The 18,940-nt window shown below is 38.9% G+C and overlaps 1 protein-coding gene across 1 annotated transcript in view; it reads left to right on the top strand.

Annotated features, from left to right (window-relative positions):
* The window catches only part of ramp1 (receptor activity modifying protein 1), a 62,250-nt gene that overhangs the window by 31,496 nt on the left and 11,814 nt on the right, over positions 1-18,940 (top strand). The window contains exon 2 of the mRNA XM_046054464.1: positions 11,355-11,490. Within this exon, the coding sequence (XP_045910420.1) occupies positions 11,355-11,490 (136 nt within the window). The remainder of the gene's footprint in view (positions 1-11,354; positions 11,491-18,940) is intronic.

The following is an 18,940-nucleotide window of genomic DNA, read 5'->3' as shown; positions in this document are numbered from 1 at the left end:
ACAGAAAATATATTAGTAGAAAGAAAAATACTTCCTATTAGAGAAGAGAGAGATAAAATGAATCAAACAGTGTCAGGGTTTAGTGATATTTGTGACCTGACTACTAATTCTACAGCAGCAATAAGTAAAAACAGATGCAAATATTAAAAGATGGTGCAGCAGAACATAGTTTTGTTACAAAACAATTGGTTCCATATGAATTTTTTAGACACATGTGGCACCCATCAGTGAGGGTGCAGACAGTGTAGACACAAAAAAATGCTCTGTTCAGTTTCGGCACAAATGCAAATGCAATTAGAGACTCACTGCTCAGTGAGTTGACATTAGGAAAATTAGGATAATAACATGTTATTCTCACAACTCACCCATAAAGGTTGACCTGGAGCAGAGACAGTATCAAGAGAGGAGGACAACTGATCATTTTTTTCAGTGAGTTTGACTGCTTCTTGTCTCATCTGGAAGCTGCTGCTCTACACAAATCCAAACACAGGTGGTATTACCCTTCTAAACATGCAGTACATTGGGAACAAGGGGGAGGTGAGGGAAGAACACTTTGCTCAACTGAAATCTAGTTATTGTTGAAAATTTAATGGTGATGTTTTTCAATGAATAAAATGGGAACATGCCCTGATTTTCTGGTGTACCAACTGGAAAGACTAAGATGCGCAGGTTAAAAAAAGTTTTTACTTACCCAAACTTTGTGAACATCAAATATACCAAGTTGTTGCAGGAAGAGTTGAATATGCATAAAACCTGTGTAACTTTACAGAAATTAAATTGAGCTGTCAGAGAAGTGGGAAGAGAAACAGATCTCTCTTTTCTCTTTCTCCTCGACTACTCCGTGAACTGAGATGATTCATGACTAAAAAGAGTTTGAAAGTCAAGGAAGTGGGTGTTTTGATGTTGGATTGGGTGATAGGACAGCCATGGTCAAAAATATTTCCAGATCAAAGGCCAAAGATGAAGATTTACTTCTCTTTGAATCATCAGTGAGAAAATGATGACAGTGAGAGAGAGAGGACAGTGGGATGCCAGTTAATTTGTGAACAGCAGCTCTGGCTGCCTAATTAGTCCTAGCCTTTGACAGAAAACATCTGTCTACCTCTTGCCTGTTTGTCACTTTCAAACTGGAAGGAGTCATAGGCTGCAACTTGTGAACAGTTTCAGGAGGATGGATATGACTCAACAGTCTGTCCTCAGTGGATCTGATGCCAGAACAGCTGCTACAGTCCATACACAGGCAGAGATGATTATTTATGATTCAGTTTAGTCTGAATTTAGAGCATTTAATGCTCTAAATTTCAAATGGGCATATTTCATTAGGAATTTGCTTTTGGAAAATACATTTGTTGTCTTGTCTGTGCCCTCTTGTCAGATATTTCTCCAGCCAATCAGCCAGTGCACAGAGCTGTTGGAGGTTTTTAGCTGGGTGACAGACAAGCACACAAAAAATGTTTGGAGAAATCTTACAACTGTAACATGTTGGCATGAATATTTAAGAAAGGTGTAACGTCAGATTTTGTCAAACGTCAGTCAAGCTAGCACGGCTACCGAAAAATAGGCGACTGACATCGAATGATGATCAAAATCATAAGTTGTAATAACCCAAGATGTAATAAATCCGAATTTCAGAGTTTGGAATTTCATAGCTAGAAGAAAACAATAGGAAGGAAATAACTAGAGTGAAAGTGACGAAAATTCATAGTATAGAGGAAATAATTCAGGACTGGACAAGGGGGGATGAAAATGTCCCTCCATTGTAACTCCTGAGTCTCAATAAGCTCGCTTCCTGTCAGAGAGGACCAAACTGCCTGCTGCTGAGGCCAAACGCCCCCAATCTGTTTGGTCTGCATCATCAAGCAGTGTATTGAAATTACCATTTTTCTCTCAGGAGCGTGCTTACTCTGCCAACCCCTGCTGCTGTGTGTAGAGGAACATGTTAGAAATGCATGAGAAAAACAGCTTATGACTTAATTGAATAGCACAAGAAATGTAACAGATTTTATTCATGCTTATTAGCCATTGCTGTTATTTTCCAGTGCAAATACATGATGCGACTAAAATCAGGTCATAGTCTCTGCCCTAATCTGTGATGTGTGGGGAGATTGGAATAACATCAAACTGTAAATATTCCCAACTGCTGAAAAAATTACAGAGCCATCCTTAAAACAAACCCACCAATTTAAAAAAGTCATCTTTGCTGATCAGCTTTTCCAGTGTTGGTAATAGTGGTCTGCCTTTTTGTGCCTAAGTTCACTCACTTGAATGAAGTTCCTGAAAAAGACTAATCTGCAGAGAAAGTTATTCTATCCCACTGAAATGTTTATCAGCCATCGTGAGAAAGACAAATTCAGTAAAGAATGTTTAAAGACCTCACACAACTTTCACACGACACCATTTGCATTTAGAGTCAGTGTTCAAGAACACACAAAAAATTTTGAATTCCACACTCAAAACGCTTTGTGAAGTGTCATCTGTTTCCCCTGCCTCATCTATATTTAGACCTTCATTTCATCAGACTTGAGTCTCGTCATCTGCTGCATGCCTGCTGCATCCCTCTCTCTGTAGTTACTATATGTAAAATGCATTTAGTGCCTGCATCTTTCATCTGTGTTCCATCCTATTTGCTTTCATTTTCACAAATTCCCCGTGTAACAAGTTGAGCTTTCATCGTGTGCTTGTTTCTGTTCATTTCAGAGCATCTCACCATGTATTAAGTCATGCATAACCTCAGACGCTGTTGCTTGGAAAAGCTCCAGATAAGATAACAAGTAATAGCTCGCAGTGTGATGGAACGGCAGCAGATCATCGGCTGTCAAACTAGACTTTAAGATAGCTGTGTATGTGTGTGTGTGTGTGTGTGTGTGTGTGCAAATATACAAATATAGGCTTTGGGGCATTCGCGGGGGCAATGTGCTTTAAGTGTGGGTCAGAGCTGTCACGAGTAACAGCTCTGTAGCTCTAAAGCTAGTATGTGCACACATGAACACATAAATCTCCACGCACTAAATGCAACCACATTGTAACTGCCTCTCACATCCATCTTTGTTCTGACATGTTTTTTTTTTCTGTCAGAATAAACAAATGAGAAGAATCCAAATAGAGAAATTCTTTCAGTAAGGAGATCCTAATATGCAGCTCCCTTTGTCTGGCTGCAGGGTCTTAGTTTTTCCTAGTGTTTCTGAGTTTAGTTTCTTTTGCATCTTGAATGATGATGATGATGATGAGAGAACAAAACACACTATAAATAGATAGATAGTCCGATTCCATCTCACACAAATGAAGAATAACTCATGTACACAGCACACAAACACACATAAAGTACACGGAGCCCTCCCAAGCTTGCTGCTGGATTGGCTTGTACACTGAAAGCGATGCATTGTGGGGGACGCCCCGCAGAGAGGAGGCAGCATGTGCCAGGTCAAAGGTCACGACTGTCTACTTACTTAGAAGAACGCAATCTACTTCAAGGGTTTTATCATTTTCTTGTATATTATTAACCCAGACAAGTTGACAAAGAGCATGTTTGTATTTACAGAAGCAGCCTTAATGCACTAGTCAAGTCAGGTTAAGTCAAGTCAATTTTATTTAGCCTAGAATCACATGCTGTACAGTGTCTCAGAGGACGTTACTTAGACAAAAGCAAAGCCTTGTGAGAGGCAGTTCAGAGCAAGAGATTCCCCCATCGAACAGAAGGTAAAATATACAAAATACAACAATGAGGTTATAATCCACAATGGGTGTTATCATAAATCCAGTTTTAATGGTGGGCGGCTGTGGCTCAGGAGATAGAGCGGCATTCTCACTAATCGGTGGTTCAATCCCCAGCTCCTCATAGGCTCTATGTCGAAGTGTCCTTGGGCAAGATACTGAACCCCAAATTGCCCCAAATTGCCCTATGTGTGTGAATGGGTGAATGCAATGTAGTGTAACAAAACTAGAGAGGCGCATACATTTACACCAGAAAGGCAGGTACATTTACATTTAAGTAACTCACATTTTAAGAAGTCAGAATAAAAAGTGCAGAATGGGTTCAGTGAAATGAGTCCACTATCAGTATCATCTACCTCTATCTTCTCTAAATACAGCAGTCTTCCAACCTGCGAGATGTGTGGGTATTTTGTCTGAGGGAGGCAACCGTGTCTCCTAAAAAATACGTCCATATACTACTAATTTGTAACGGCAAATACGTTTTGAAGGAAATGTTCAGCCACCGGAAATTACATTTTTTATCAATGTAATAAGGGTTTTGTTAATTAACATTAACTCATTTAGCAGAGGCTTTTATCCAAAATGACTCGCTTAATTAATGTGCAGTATCTGATATAGGGCTGGGGTTTGAAAGCAATTGATCAAATCTGAATCCGGCACCATTTCCACTTATTTGCAAGAAATGAAAGTCTCAACTCAAACATTCAGGTAAGATGTAATCTGTTCTTGGCTAGAAACACTACTGTTTTGACCTTTAGACCTTTAGAGGCAGCTAATAATAACATTTACATTCATCAGCGAGCCTAATAAATGTTCACTAGCTGTAGCTGCAACCTGAAAATGAAATTGATGGTTAGTGTCAGCTATAAATGGAAGCCTGCTAACGTTACATGAATGTTTTCTCCATTGGTCTTTACTAATACAAAATAACGAGGGGATATAAAATGTTTGATTAGAGGTTTGTTAGCATCAGTACTTAACTGATCTGTGTACTTTGCTGACAGGAAAAATAAACAATATGTCGATATTGAGCGAATCAGGATGCATCTTTTATTTGTTTTCCCACAGTGTCCACTCCTGCAATACAATATCTGCTTGTAGACTCTTAAAAATTATTAAACCTCTTTATGACTTGGTGGTAAAATTAGGGAAAGATCATGGTCTTGGTTTAAAACAAAAAGTTTGCAATGACAGAAGACAAACAAGATGTTTACTTCATTAAAATACAAAGTGTTTTTGTTGCACAAACCTGACCACCTGCGTGATTCAGGATGCAAACGCTGGTCTGGGCTGTCAAACTCCCAAGTCTAGCACTTTCTTCACCCAAACAAAACATTGCCCGTATACACAGTCAAGACAGCATCTTTGTACCATAACGTAATTGGGAAAGTTAGTATTAAATAATTCTCTTGGGACACAATGCAGTGTCATCCTGACACACACACATGCAGGCTGAGTTGTCAGGGTGAGAGGTGGCCTCACTGCATTATTTTTAGTTTCAGCTCTAAATCAATATATGGTTGCAGGAAGAAATGGGAACTTTTTCAGTCAATCATGACCTTTACTGCCACATTAATAATGTATTGCCTCACTACTGAGAGTATGAAGGGAGTACATTGATTTGACAAAGAGAGACACATGTTTAAGTGATGTGAAAAGGTGAAAATGTTAAGGAAAACTGTTTGGGATATTTCATTGTAACCTTTTTTGGCCAAGTCAGATGGGTGTTTTTCTTTGTAACACAAATGTGTTTTTCATTTGGCTACCAATAGACAAATGTGCAGTTTCCACACAACCAGGAGCCACATATGATTTTTTTGCTGCACTTACTGAAGCACTTTATTTTAGTTTGAAGACAACCTAATGGAAAGTTTTTGACATTTCACAAATCCACAAGAACACAAGTAAAGACAAGAAACCAGCCCTGGACTATGAAGTCTTGAACTAAAGTAAACTAGATTAATTTAAAACCACCTGTGCCAGTCTGAATTAGCTGGACTGAGGTTGCCTATAAAACATGGAATGGACCCAGAAAAACGCTAAAATCGTAAGGAACTGGAAAATCATATTCAAGGAAAACAATGGCAGCAGAAAAGAGACTGCGATCAAAAAAACTTTAGTGAACACGAGAAAACTCTTTTAAAATCAATAGTATCAAGACACGTGGTCATTGAAGACAAACAGCACACATCTGCCGTGGAATCAAAGAAAAGGACTGCATGAAAATCCATCTGTAATGAATTCAATGCAAATGAACAAACATCTACAAGAACAATGCAACAACTTCAGGTAAGAATTGTCAACTTTATTACCTTGATAGCTGTAGTTTATCACCGTTTTGTGATGTCATTGGATTGACATTACAGTATCATAGTCAACACAGGTTTTGTGGAAGAATATAAAAATCAAAAACTGCCGCAGAAGCCCGAATAGAGAGATTTAAGACTGGTGGAGGACCTGAAAATAAAGATACTGATTAGTTGGATGACTTACTGACAGGAATAATGAAGAATCAGCAACGTTTGGAGAACATACCAGATGATGACCATCTAGACAGTTCAGATGAGGGATCACACACACACATATGACCTGTTCTTGTTTAAAGGAGACAAAGGGACAAAACTGTAGAGTTGCAAGGTAATTTACCCTCCACATCCTCATAAGCTAGGGTGACTGTGTCTAGCAGTACTGTTCACCAAAACAAAAGAGTCACAATCCACGAAAAGCTGGCTATTGAATTTCATGAACACAAGTTGAAGTAACTTAAGGAGAAGCGTGAAATGACACTGAAGATACTCCAAGTAGAACTGGAAATGAAGATGAAGGAGATAGAGATGCAACTGTCTCAAATATCACAACAACGCATGAATCTGCAATAAATATGTTTGTAAAAATGTTTTGGGTGTTTCTTTAATATCCCAGACAAAAGAATACACGTTTACTTTTAAAATACATTACATGTGAAAATGTGTGAAAAGGTAATGTCAAAACTACTGCTACTACTACTACTACTACTGTAGGCAAGTCCTTCTGTGTGGTCTGTTGTAAATGGTGGTACATCTGGAATGTCATCCTCCTGTATTGGGGCATCCATGTTGTTTCAGGTAGTTGTGAAGAACACCTGTTGCAGTGATAACAGTGCAGCATCTTCTTAGTTGGAATATAAGTTTTCTCCGAAGGCACTGAAAACGACTCTTCCAAACACCAAACATGCACTAGTTCCCTAGTGCGCATATAAGCCTGGTTGTAGCGCCTTGGCTCAGTTGTTGTTGCAAGTATGGTGTAAACAGAAAGAAAGATCCGTGAATCATGAGTTGCACCTTTCCAACGGGCAACAATGTTTAAAAACTGTAACTGGGGAGTGCATACACTTTGGACATTTATAGAAAACCAGTTCCTGTGGTTCCTGTATTCCTCAGCATCTGGAGTAGAGGGACATTTTATGGGAATATGGGTTCCATCTATGCGGCCTATGACTCCTGGGAAGTTCCCAAATTCGTAGAATTGTACCTTGTAGTTTGCCTGGGTTGCAGCATCAGGAAGTTTATGTAATGTCTTCTCAATTCACAAATAGCCGTGCATTTATATACTGTTGGTTCACTGACACCACATAAATCCCCAGTTTCTCTGTGAAAGGTGCCAAAAAACATAAAGTTATGAGCACCTGCCGATAAACTGCTATAGGCCGTCCTCTTTGGGTAACAGATGAAAGCCTGGGTTGCAAAAGTGAAATAAGCGCCACAGCATTTACTTTATGCATTCGAAAACTATCTCGAAAACTAAGTTCATCAAAACATTGCTATGGGTCAAATCTGTCAGCAAGAGCTTGCCTAGCTGGTGGTATTCTTTGTTCTTCATTGACATACTCCAAGTAATCCATGTGTCTTCTTTAACAAACAACATTAATCTGAAGTTAAAACTGCTTCTAATCTTCCTTCAAAATATCATCTTAACATCTGCGCATTTACAGAAAGGAGTATTGTCAGGAATGAGTAATCAGTCAGCAGTGTTTGGTCCACATTGTAATTTACTAAATAGAGTACTAAGATAACAGAGAACATGTAGGTTATATGTTACTTATGCATATGTCATGTGTTCTATATGTATTATATTTAAATTTAAAATTTGTCATTTTCTTGATGTAACATGTAGACAACATGCTACTAAAGCAAGCAATCTAGGTATGCATTAGATGATTATTACACTGGCTTACTATATTAAAATTGAATGCAACAAGTCCTGAAATTTAAAAACACTCTCAGCATCACATTTGCTACAGCTTGGCAGCCATAACTACTAACCAGGTACTTTTACCAGTGAAAAATAGCAGTAATATAAATTTTATAGATATATTTATATGAACAGGCCCCAACAAGTCCTCCAAATTTTTGTTTGTGTTTCGTGGTTTGACACAAGAAACAAATGAAGTCCGATGGTTTGTTGACCCAACCATCCATCCACCCGACCTCCTCCCTATATGGAGTTTCTCGCTCTATAATCACCTGACTTGATCACTTAAGTGTAAACATATGTCATTCTGTGAGAATTGCTTAAACAACTGATTCAGTTGTTTTTTTTCTTGGGAGGACAGCCTTGTCCTTATGCACAAGCAAACATGAGGATGGATAATCTGTTTGAACAAAGAAGATAGATACTGTCTGTTCATGGAATAAACTGTTTTGCATTCCCCATTCATCATGAGCTGAACTCAAAGATCTAAGACTACACAAAATGCCTATTTCTCTCAAATCTGTCAAAATCTGTGTTAGTGAGCACTTCTCCTTTGATAATCCATCCACCTCACAGCTGTGGCATATCAAGATGCTGATCAGACAGCATGGGTATTGCACAGGTATGCCTTACGCTGGCCACAATAAAAGGCCTTAGGGTGGCCACAATAAAAGGCCACTCGTGAAATTCTTATTATCATAACATTACTATAATTATCTTTACCATTATTCATTTTCAGTCTGTACCACTTTTACCTTTGCTGTCTGTATTTCTGTGTGGATATTGTGTTGGCTGCTCCCATCCACCCCCCAGCCCTCTCTCACTCTCTCTTGTTCTCTCCCTCTCTCTCTCTTACCCCCAACCGTTCGAGGCAGATGGCCGCCCACCCTGAGCCATGGTTCTGCTCGAGGTCTCTGCCTCTTATAAGGAAGTTTTCCTTGCCTCTGTGCTCGCTCATGGTGGGAATTGTTGGGTCTCTGTAAATAATATTAACCTCGTAACATTCCAAATTAGCTGCTGAACTCTAACCTTTCCAGTGACACCAAATCCAACCCAATAGTAGATCACATGTCCCTTTCACAACCTTCAATAGCCAACGAGAGCCCGCGCTGTAAGGAAGGGCCAGCCCCTGTTATTTCGTGGGTAGGCCGAGCCAATTGCAACAAATTGTGCAAAATAACGATATCCAGCTTTAAGTAGAAAGTTCTTTGCTTCTCTACCAGCAAAAAAACACATCTGTGTCAAGCTACGGCGTGATGCAGCAGCAGCCGCCTGCCACCAAGGGGCGGTGCTGTTTTAGAAAAGCAACGCTAAGACATACATTTAGAAAAACCTGTGTAAAATAGTCATTTTTCATGGTATTGGTATGAAATTTAAACTTGGGGTAGGTAAGGCTTAATGCCGTGGTCCTACAGTGTTTTCCAGCTAATAAGTCCCAGCTATAGTTGTCTGCATGCATTTGTTAGCAAGCATTTTCAAGCGGAAATGAAAAATATATTAGTTTTAGTGTCTTTTAACTTAATCAATTCCAGTAGCACTTACAATCATTCTTTTGGGTTAGACACTCCAGAGTGTTATTTTTCAGGGAAGCCCAAAAGCATCCATATACTCCAAATGGTTCAAGAACTACGTTCAATTTACTTTGGCTATGCCTCGTTTTACATGAATTTTACAGGAATGTTAAGAGGTACAGAATATGGTCTAGACCTGCTCTATGAAAAGTGCTATGAGATAACCTTTGTTGTGAATTGGCGCTATATAAATAAAATTGAAATGAATTGGCCAACGGCCGGTGCCTATTCTCGGCTGTCCTCCCATGTCACGGCTCATGTAGCCTATTGTTACTCTACACTTCTGTAGTTTATCAGTGAAGCGTGTGGATTTGCAGACTGAAATCTCTGTTAATGACAACAGACAGATAGATCTGCATTATGCACTTGTCTCCTCTATGAAATGTCTGTACCCTCACTACAATGCATTATTATAGTTCATTTTAGTAGCTAACTATGCTCGCTGACTGGCAAAGCTAGCTCAATTTCTAAAAACACTGAGGTGTTTAGGCAGATTAGACATTTAGACATCAGAATGATCAAAAACATCATATACAAAAATAAACAGTAAATATTATTAAAATATATACAAAGCCATCTGTGAGCAGTACCTAACATAAGGATGAAACAGTACTGTAAGGAGAATGGCAGTGAAGCTAACCCTACTGGTGAGCTGACAGGAAGTAAGCAGACATAAAACGGATATATGTTACACTACATTGTGTAAGTAGCCTATACTCATTCAAAAAATATTGTCCCAATTAGCCACATACACACAAAAACATGGGAAAATATGGTTGAGGTTGAAAAATGCTTACGTCACCCTTTAATTAGTGAGCTCTAAAACTGCTGCTAGGTGGATTTTTTAAACATTGATGGAGCCATGTTTCCACCTTCCCCTCTTTTTCTAAGCTGAACTAATTGGCTACAGGTTCTAGCTTCATATTTTGCTCAATCTTCTTAGTTCTCAGTAAGAAAGTAGATAATCGCATTTCCCAAAATATCAAACTCTTCCTTCAAGGGGATTATAAGGCATTATGTGATATAACATTTTTATGTACTTTCAGATATTACCAAAGCATGGTGGATGGTCTCTAGTAAACACTGAAAAGATATTACAAGTTTAGGTTTTATCCTCTTTTGACCCCATCTCTCTACTTAAGTTAACAAATAATAATTGAGGCTGCTTTCATGTACTGTACATGCTGATGTACACCATTATGATGACAACAGGGATGCTGTAAACCAAGCAGTGTGCAATTTGTTGGTTGATCTGTACATGTATTGTGAGAATTGTGTGTGTGCATGTGAATGGGTGACAGTGTGTGTGTATATACCGTTTGTATGTACTATGTTATTTGTATTTTAACAGTATACAGATACTGTACGTGTGAAAGAAAAATTTCCTTCTAGACAATAAGAAGTCTAAAGAACTCCCCTGCTCACTGATGAAAATAGAAAACATCCAGCAGGAATTCACTGTAAATGTTCCTGTTCGGTTTATCATTTCTATTTTGTCTGTGTGTGTATGTGTATGGATATATAAAACTGTGATAGCAGTTGGTGTTTCAGTATCATGTCCCACAGATGGAGAAACATCAACAGACGACAACATAGGCAAGGTCAAAGGCGCTTTCCTGTGCTTTCAGCGTTCATAGCCTTTAACTAGACCATGAAAGTTATTTGCATTTACTGTGTACTACAATCTCTCTCTCTCTCACACACACACACACACACAGAATGATAATTAGTAACTCATATCTCACTGGTTTGCATATTTCAAATACTCAGGAAAAAACTTTCAGTACCTTCTCTGCTTCTGCCTTTTTCTCATCCACATTTGTCTTTCCTCCCACTTCACAGTGTGTCAGTGTGTGTCGGCACTGGGGTGTGGACCCCACTATGAGTTCGCCATCGACAAGTACTGCCTGGCCAAATTCGGAATGGACATGGAAGAGCTGGACGAGAGACGCTGGTGTAGCTGGGAGGACACAGTCGAGTGAGTAGGGATAAACACACACACAAAGAGAGAGACAGAGCGAGCGAGAGAGAGACACATCCAAACACAAATGCAAACAGATTTACTTTCACACAAACACAAACATCACATGATGAGTTTCACATTTAAAATTTGCATAAGGCTTTGGATCTGCAGGTTCATCCTCTTTGTTCATTTTAATGCAGTAAGGACAAATGCCTGAAATGGTAATGTGTTCCCTAAAAGCTTATGGCACAATGATCTCATCACAGAAAATGTAACTATTCATCACCTTTGATCCAGTTTTAAGCTTTACATGGATGTTTTGAAGAAGAACCATCGTTATCAATGAAAAGCAGTTTATTTTTTTATTTTTTGCTGGAGGTCTACACAATCATCCGGCGAGTTGGTCACCTTCCAACGGCTGATTAGATACGGGGTGAGAGACAACAGAGAAAGAGAGTGAGTGGAAAGAATGGAGCGGGATAAGAGGGATAAGCAGAGACAGTTAGTGTAGAGAACAAAAGCTGTACGCCTTTGGCATCAACACAGATCTTTTGTGAATGTACAAATATTATCTTTGCACTCGCTATAAAAGACGTCTGGCGCCACAGGCTTTCACAATTGCTCTTATGATTTCACTGCCAGTTATCGGCATCATTTACTACAATTAAATAAATACATGAATACTACCCACCACTTGACTGTCAAATTAAAGCGGCGCATCAGCTGTTTTGTATTTAAACAATAAATCCCCTGTTGTGAATTATCTGGTATGATATCATGTCGCCTCCTTCAGGGACCCGTCCAACCTCTATCACCAACCTCGAAAGGGGAATGCAATTAAACAAGCTTCCAATAGATCTGACCTTTGACTGGGTTGTTCTCATTTCATGAGCAGCATTGTCTCTGCCCTCACAAGCAACAGCTGGTACTCCCTTTCATACAGTTATGGCCCCTAAGACAACCATGTCAGAGTAAGTTTGGAAAAACCTGCGAATGTTGATAAAGGAGAAGTGTTTGTTGGCCTTTAATGGTCAGTCAGCCTATACTTTGCACTAAGTAATCTAAATATAAATAGTCTATTATTAATTATTTTCATTAACAGTCATATGCTCAATTGGCAGGTGCTGAACAAGTAGCTGCTAAGCTGTCAGAAACAGTGGAGAAAGTAGTGAAATAGCTCGTCACATTCTCCACATCAGGATACACTGCCAGTGTATTTTAGAAATAAACAAAAACGAATGTCCGTCCAAATATTTTTGTGAATGCACAGAAAATACAAACATTTATCTGTGAGGTTAAAGGCAGAATCCATCATGCATAAAGAAATGTAAAACTAAGCTATGAACCTGCTATCCTACTGCAAATGAAAATCAAGTATTTCAGGAAAATGAAACAATTTTGATGCTGGTAAAGGTTAGTTTAAGTAATGTTTGTTAACAGAAATAAAATATGCCTTTAATTTTAATTATAACTAAGAAACATTTTTTATGTAAAACTCTTCTTAAATGCGTGTTGGTAAACAAATAACAGATTTGGGCTCTGAATATTTAGGAACTGTTTGGAACCTAATTCTGGTTTATTTCAACTTGTGTGTCAATATATGACCATCATATTTGTTGGTTGTGATTATATATACACACAGTCAGACCGACAGTTTATCCACATTATTTAACCAACAATTTAACTTTATTTGGAGGTGAAACTGAAAAAGAGCAGTCGGCAATCAATTCACTTCAATTCAATGGGCTTTATTGGTGTTAGGGAAGCTGAGTGTATCCAAGAGTGGACACAAGGCAGGTTAATTCACACTTAGAACAGTTTATTGACAAGCTGAATGTGCAAAGTTGGGTTCAGTGGGCTGAGGCGGAGAGCGGGTAGGCAGAGTGTAACCAAGCTCAAAAAACTCAGAGCTGGACTGGCAAGCAGTGTCTTCACAACCGGAGCAGGGATCTGAATAGGAGGAAAAAACACAGGCTGTAAATAGAGTCACAGACTAGATCAAAACTCTACTCTCAAGACTAGAAAACTAGAGCTGGGCCTTGGTTACCACTGTGGCTTAACGGACAATCTGGCGCTGACTGGTTTTTATTGCAGAGGTTGATTGTAGGGATGAGCCTCAGGTGTGGACCGCTGCCGGAGATCAGCTGGAGCACCCCGCCTATTACCACACACACACACTAGACAGACAGAGACTGACTGGAATGATAAGGGAAGGGACAGAGGAAAACATGAGGGCAGAAGAGGTGGCACAGCCAGATCATGACAGCTGGCATAGGAAACAGACGATTTTCATTGCCAAGGCAAGTGTGAAATAAAAAATTTACACAAACAGAAGAATTGTGCTATTAAAAAAAGATGAGTACTTGAGTGCTATGAAAGGCGCCCACGAATAAAATGTATTATTATCCATCCATCCATCCATCGTCAACCGCTTATCCTGCGTACAGGGTCGCGGGGGGGCTGGAACCAATCCCAGCTGTCATTGGGCAAAAGGCAGAGTACACCCTGGACAGGTCGCCAGTCCATCGCAGATGTATTATCATGAGTAATAATAGTGATGATAATAATAATAGGTATTATTATTATTATTATTACAAATGTAACTGCTCAAAAATATAAATACAGTCACTCTCATTTCAAGAAAACTATGCACACAACTGTGGGAAGTATAGTTCAGTCAGAGCTGCTTCCTTCAAGCCATTGACCATTTATAGTTTTACAGTTAGATATCGGTGGGGAATGCTCTGCTCTTTGAGAGAGCTCTCAAAGAATGCTAGCTGCAAAGAGGATTCTGCTGGGAAACTATGTGTTAATAAACACATAAAAAACATTAAATCTTAGTTGCATCAACAAAACCAAGAATATAGCACATATGGAGGAGGTTGCAGTGGTCTAGGGAGCTGGTGCCAGCAGAGTAGAGTGAGAAGTGTCAGGTTATAATGGGCCGCACTGTACACCTGCAAGAATATAATTAGATGTTACTAATCAGCTGCCAGTGATGCTGAGGCATGAATAAAACAGCTGATGCCAGTCAGCTAATACAAGCATGACTTTAGTGCTCTGCCTGAACTAACTAGGGCTGCAGCTAACGATGATTTTAGTACTTGTAGCTTCTACAGATTATGTCATCGATGTATGTAATGTATGTATCGTTTAAGAAGTACTTTTGCCCGTAACGGGATCAGCTGTGTAAGTTGATAGATGATTGATATTTATTAGTCCTTTCGGAAATTCATAGTGTCATACAGCAAACATCAGACATCAACCGACCAACAACCAGTGCTAAACAAGTTAAACTACGGTGCAGCTCCCCGACATCCAGTTAACTCATGACCTTTACAACCCAAACTCACAGCCCAACCAGGAGAACAACAAATGCACGTGTGTACATTTTCAGCTGAGGATGGCGGATGACTTACTTTGGCTTCAACTCAACAATTAAACATGATTTCAGTTAAATGCTAAAGTTGCTGTAACTGTTACCTACCTTGTCTGTGGTCCATGAGCATAACACTGGGTGCTTTCTGATCAGGTGCCATTGTGCTGTTGCAGTAGGCGACATAAGTTTTGTTTTACGGTGGACAGACATTACATTACGCCGTTGTGCTGGTGCGGTAGGCGACATAAGTTTTGTTTTACAGTGGACAGACATTACATTACGCCGTTGTGCTGGTGCGGTAGGCCCTTTTTATATACAGTCTATGGGTAGGCCACGTTACTGTGGACGGACTGTAACATTCAGAGTTGTTGTTTTCTTTTAGCTTGAAATAATCCCATAATTTGGACACTTTCTTCTTCGTAACTTGCTATTTTCTCTCTCTTCCTCCATTTTGGAAACTGCGGCATCATAATTACGTCGTCTTCACACAGCGTAAGCGCGATGTGTGACAGTAATAAATGTCCATGCGAAACAGTGTGCTATATAGTTATATGGATTAATGAAGCATTTTTAGTAATCGAATTAATCGAATTAATCGATTTAATCGATGAATCATTACAGCCCTAGACCTAACGTTCCCAGATTTGTGAGTAGAATGTTCTTACCAAAACAAATGATGGCCAAAACATCATATAAGATGCATTTGGAGAAAATGAGCCATATGCTGAAATATAGCTTTAGGCAGATTAGAAACAGTGCAATTACATTTTTCATTGCTATTGCTGTATATCATGGTCTCATGGAAGATAGCCTTGAAACCAATAAGGCTCTGAAAGATTAATAGAAAAGAAGGACACTGTTATCATTATTACATACCAAAAATAATGTGTTGAGGTTTGACAGCTTCATTTTTAATCAAATGTCTGGTGTTTAAAATAACTCACAAAACTGCTCCTCCACTGTTCAAAAGCATTCCGAGCAAATAGGAGTGAGGAAGGCCAGTGAGGAACAAAATACTTTTAATATTTCCCCATGATGAAAGAGATTTTAAATAACCTTTTCATGTGCCATGTCATGTCAGCATTTATTTGAAATTACATATAACTGTAATTATTTAATTTACACTATGACATCTGCCGTATATTCTTCCTGCGTGGGGATGAGTGGATATATATGGAATTCACTGCACATTAAATTCTATATCTTTATGTTGCAGTGTTTGTGTGTATCTGGTCATGTGGACTGCAGATCAAAAGTACTGCAGCTACTAGCTAAACTGGTTTATGGCATCACGTCTTATTGCTTGAGGTGAAAGTTTTTTGTACATGGTCCCTGACAAATGTAATTTTAAAGATATTGCTTTCTAAGTTGTGGAAGAAAGTCATAGTTATATCTTTACTTTTCTCCACCACAGAGTTTGACCTACAGTTGGGCAGCAATTGTATCAGTCAGCAATCTCTAAACAGCACAACTACTGGGGAGTATAATTTTGTCTTAAAACCTTGCATCAAACTGTTTTGTATTTAAACAATAAATCCCCTGTTGTGAATTATCTGGGTATGATATCATGCTGCCTCCTTCAGAGACCCCCCAACCTCTATCACCAACCTTGAAAGGGGAACGCAATTAAACAAGCTTCTGATAGATCTGACCTTTGACTGGGTTGTTCGCATTTCATGAGCAGCATTGTCTCTGCCTTCATCAAAAGTACCAACTGTTGTTTTCGAACCCCTTTCATACAGCTTTGGCCCTGAGCCAACTATGTCAGACTAAGTTTGGAAAATCCACGCTGCAAAAGTGGATAGAGGAGAAGCATTAGTTGGCCTACGCAAGGCCTTTAATGGTCAGTCAGCCTGTACTTTGCACTAAGTAGTCTAAATATAAACAGTCTATAATTATTCTTAAGTGAATAAAATCATACACTGCATTCTTTGTGTTTGGATGAATAATGAAGTGTCATTAGCAAGAGCCTGAAGAGACCAGAATGCTCTATATTTGGGTCTCTATTATTCTCTTCCACCTACTATATGTGGAAATCCTGATGTATGCTGATGATGGTGTTATATATGTTTAAGTGACTGCAGCTAATGGCTAAACTGGTTTAGGCATCTAATCTTATTGCTTGAGATCAACGTTTTTTCTAATTGGCCCCTGTCACATATAAATTTAATTCAAAAGATATTGCGGTTAGAGTTGTGAAAGAAAGTCATAGATATCCAAGGAAGGTTAAAATCAAGGGCCTCTGGTTCTTTAAACCTCTTTTTTGCCCTTGATTGTAACCTTCCTTGGATATATATCTATGACCTGGATGACTGAGAACCTTCACAGACAAAGTCATAGTTAACTTCTTTACCTTTCTCCACCATAGACTTTGGTCAGAATAGTTGCTGGACAGCAATTGTATCAATCCGCAATCTGTCAACAACACAATCTCCTCACAGAAAACTGAAACAGCAGGACAAGAACAAAAAGAAAAGACATGAAAGATTGAAATGTCAAAAATGGTTCAGTTGAGTAGAAAAGGTCAACTATCAGGACAGCTCCTCCTTCGAGGAAAAGCTGCAGATGCCACTGGGGATTTCTAATTCAGCTCAAATGCCATTTGGTGTCTGTGTACGTGTCTGTGTGTGTGTCCAAACCCACAAGATACCTCTTTCTGTTATACAAGCTTTCACACAGAAACTGACGTAGCATGACTGCCTTTATTCTGCATTTAAACATATTTGAACAGGTGGTCCCCACCATGAGACTTGTCCTTTTTCCTAACAAATAATTTTGTTCTGCTTCCTTCATTCGCTTGTTCCTTCTGCGGCAATGGTTTTCATTTGCTTTCTGTCATCCCATTTTGCCTCTGCTTTGTGCATTGCAGGTGTTTTTATAACCCACAGTATACCCTAGTGTCTCACAGATGGTAATGTGAAGATATTGCATCTTTAGCTGTCCTCCTTCAATTTAGTGACATTTCTAATACAGTGTACTCCCACAGCCCCTCACCTCAATATGTTGTAGTGTCCACTACAACAGGGGTGGTGATGGCGCAATGGATAAGATACCTGCCTTTGGTGTGAGAGACCCTGGTTCAATCCCCACACTGTGACCCATCCACCATTGTGTCCCTTAACCTCTGACATATATAGCAATTGTAAGTTGCTTTGGATAAAAGTGTCAGCTAAATGAATAAATGTAAATCCTAGCATGCATGTCAAATTAGACAAGTTGTTTGTCAGTGAAACAGGAGCACACAAAATTCATGTGAGTTTGTGAGATGACACTGCAAATCACTAAGCTACTGTAAATCTCATCAGCAGAAAATCACTCCAGTTTTTTGTTAATCAGATCTGCTATCAGTTTTTTTTTATTGTACAAAAAGAAAATGATTTTGATCTTTGTCTTTTTTGGACATTATATGTTGTATATTAATGTATTTTAGGTGCAGATTGATTTGAAAGTCGTAACTGCATTTGTTTCTGTAAACTTGATGTTTGCTGTGATGGAGTTTACAACTCAAGCAAGTTTCAAGAGTCTTCCAATTGATCGTCACATTTTACGGATATGTATGGAAATCAATGGCTACCTGGAAGAAAGGAAAAATGCATCCAGACATGAAACAAAAAAGCAGCAACATTTATAAAATGTAATGGTTAAAATGGATTAAAATATGAAGAATTACTGGTATGGCCTTTTGAGGGTGTAGACAAGAACCAATGCAATTAATTATTTCATTCCAGCTGTGGTGAAAATACTGTGCAGCTAACCCAATGCATACTAATTCATGTTAAAATGTTTGCCACTGGATGTGCGGCTCAATGAATAAATATAACATGTACTGTCAGGCTTATCTAATTACTTCCAGCAACACTACCCAGGGAGGTGACAATGCAGCACCGTGACCACTTCTGAAAAGCTTTTAGAAAACCTGTGTTGTTTACCCTGAAAGAGGAATGACCTTATTAGCAATTATTGGAAAAAAGAAAAATAGAGAACTCCTTACCAACAACATAAAAAACAGTGACATTTATTTGGGAATTGTACAAGAAGTGACTGGGGCACAGTCAACCTGTTGACACAGTGATCTTTAATTGGAAC

The sequence above is a fragment of the Micropterus dolomieu genome, linkage group LG07, assembly GCF_021292245.1.
Source record: "Micropterus dolomieu isolate WLL.071019.BEF.003 ecotype Adirondacks linkage group LG07, ASM2129224v1, whole genome shotgun sequence".
NCBI lineage: Eukaryota > Metazoa > Chordata > Actinopteri > Centrarchiformes > Centrarchidae > Micropterus > Micropterus dolomieu.
This window is presented reverse-complemented; position numbering and strand designations above follow the sequence as displayed.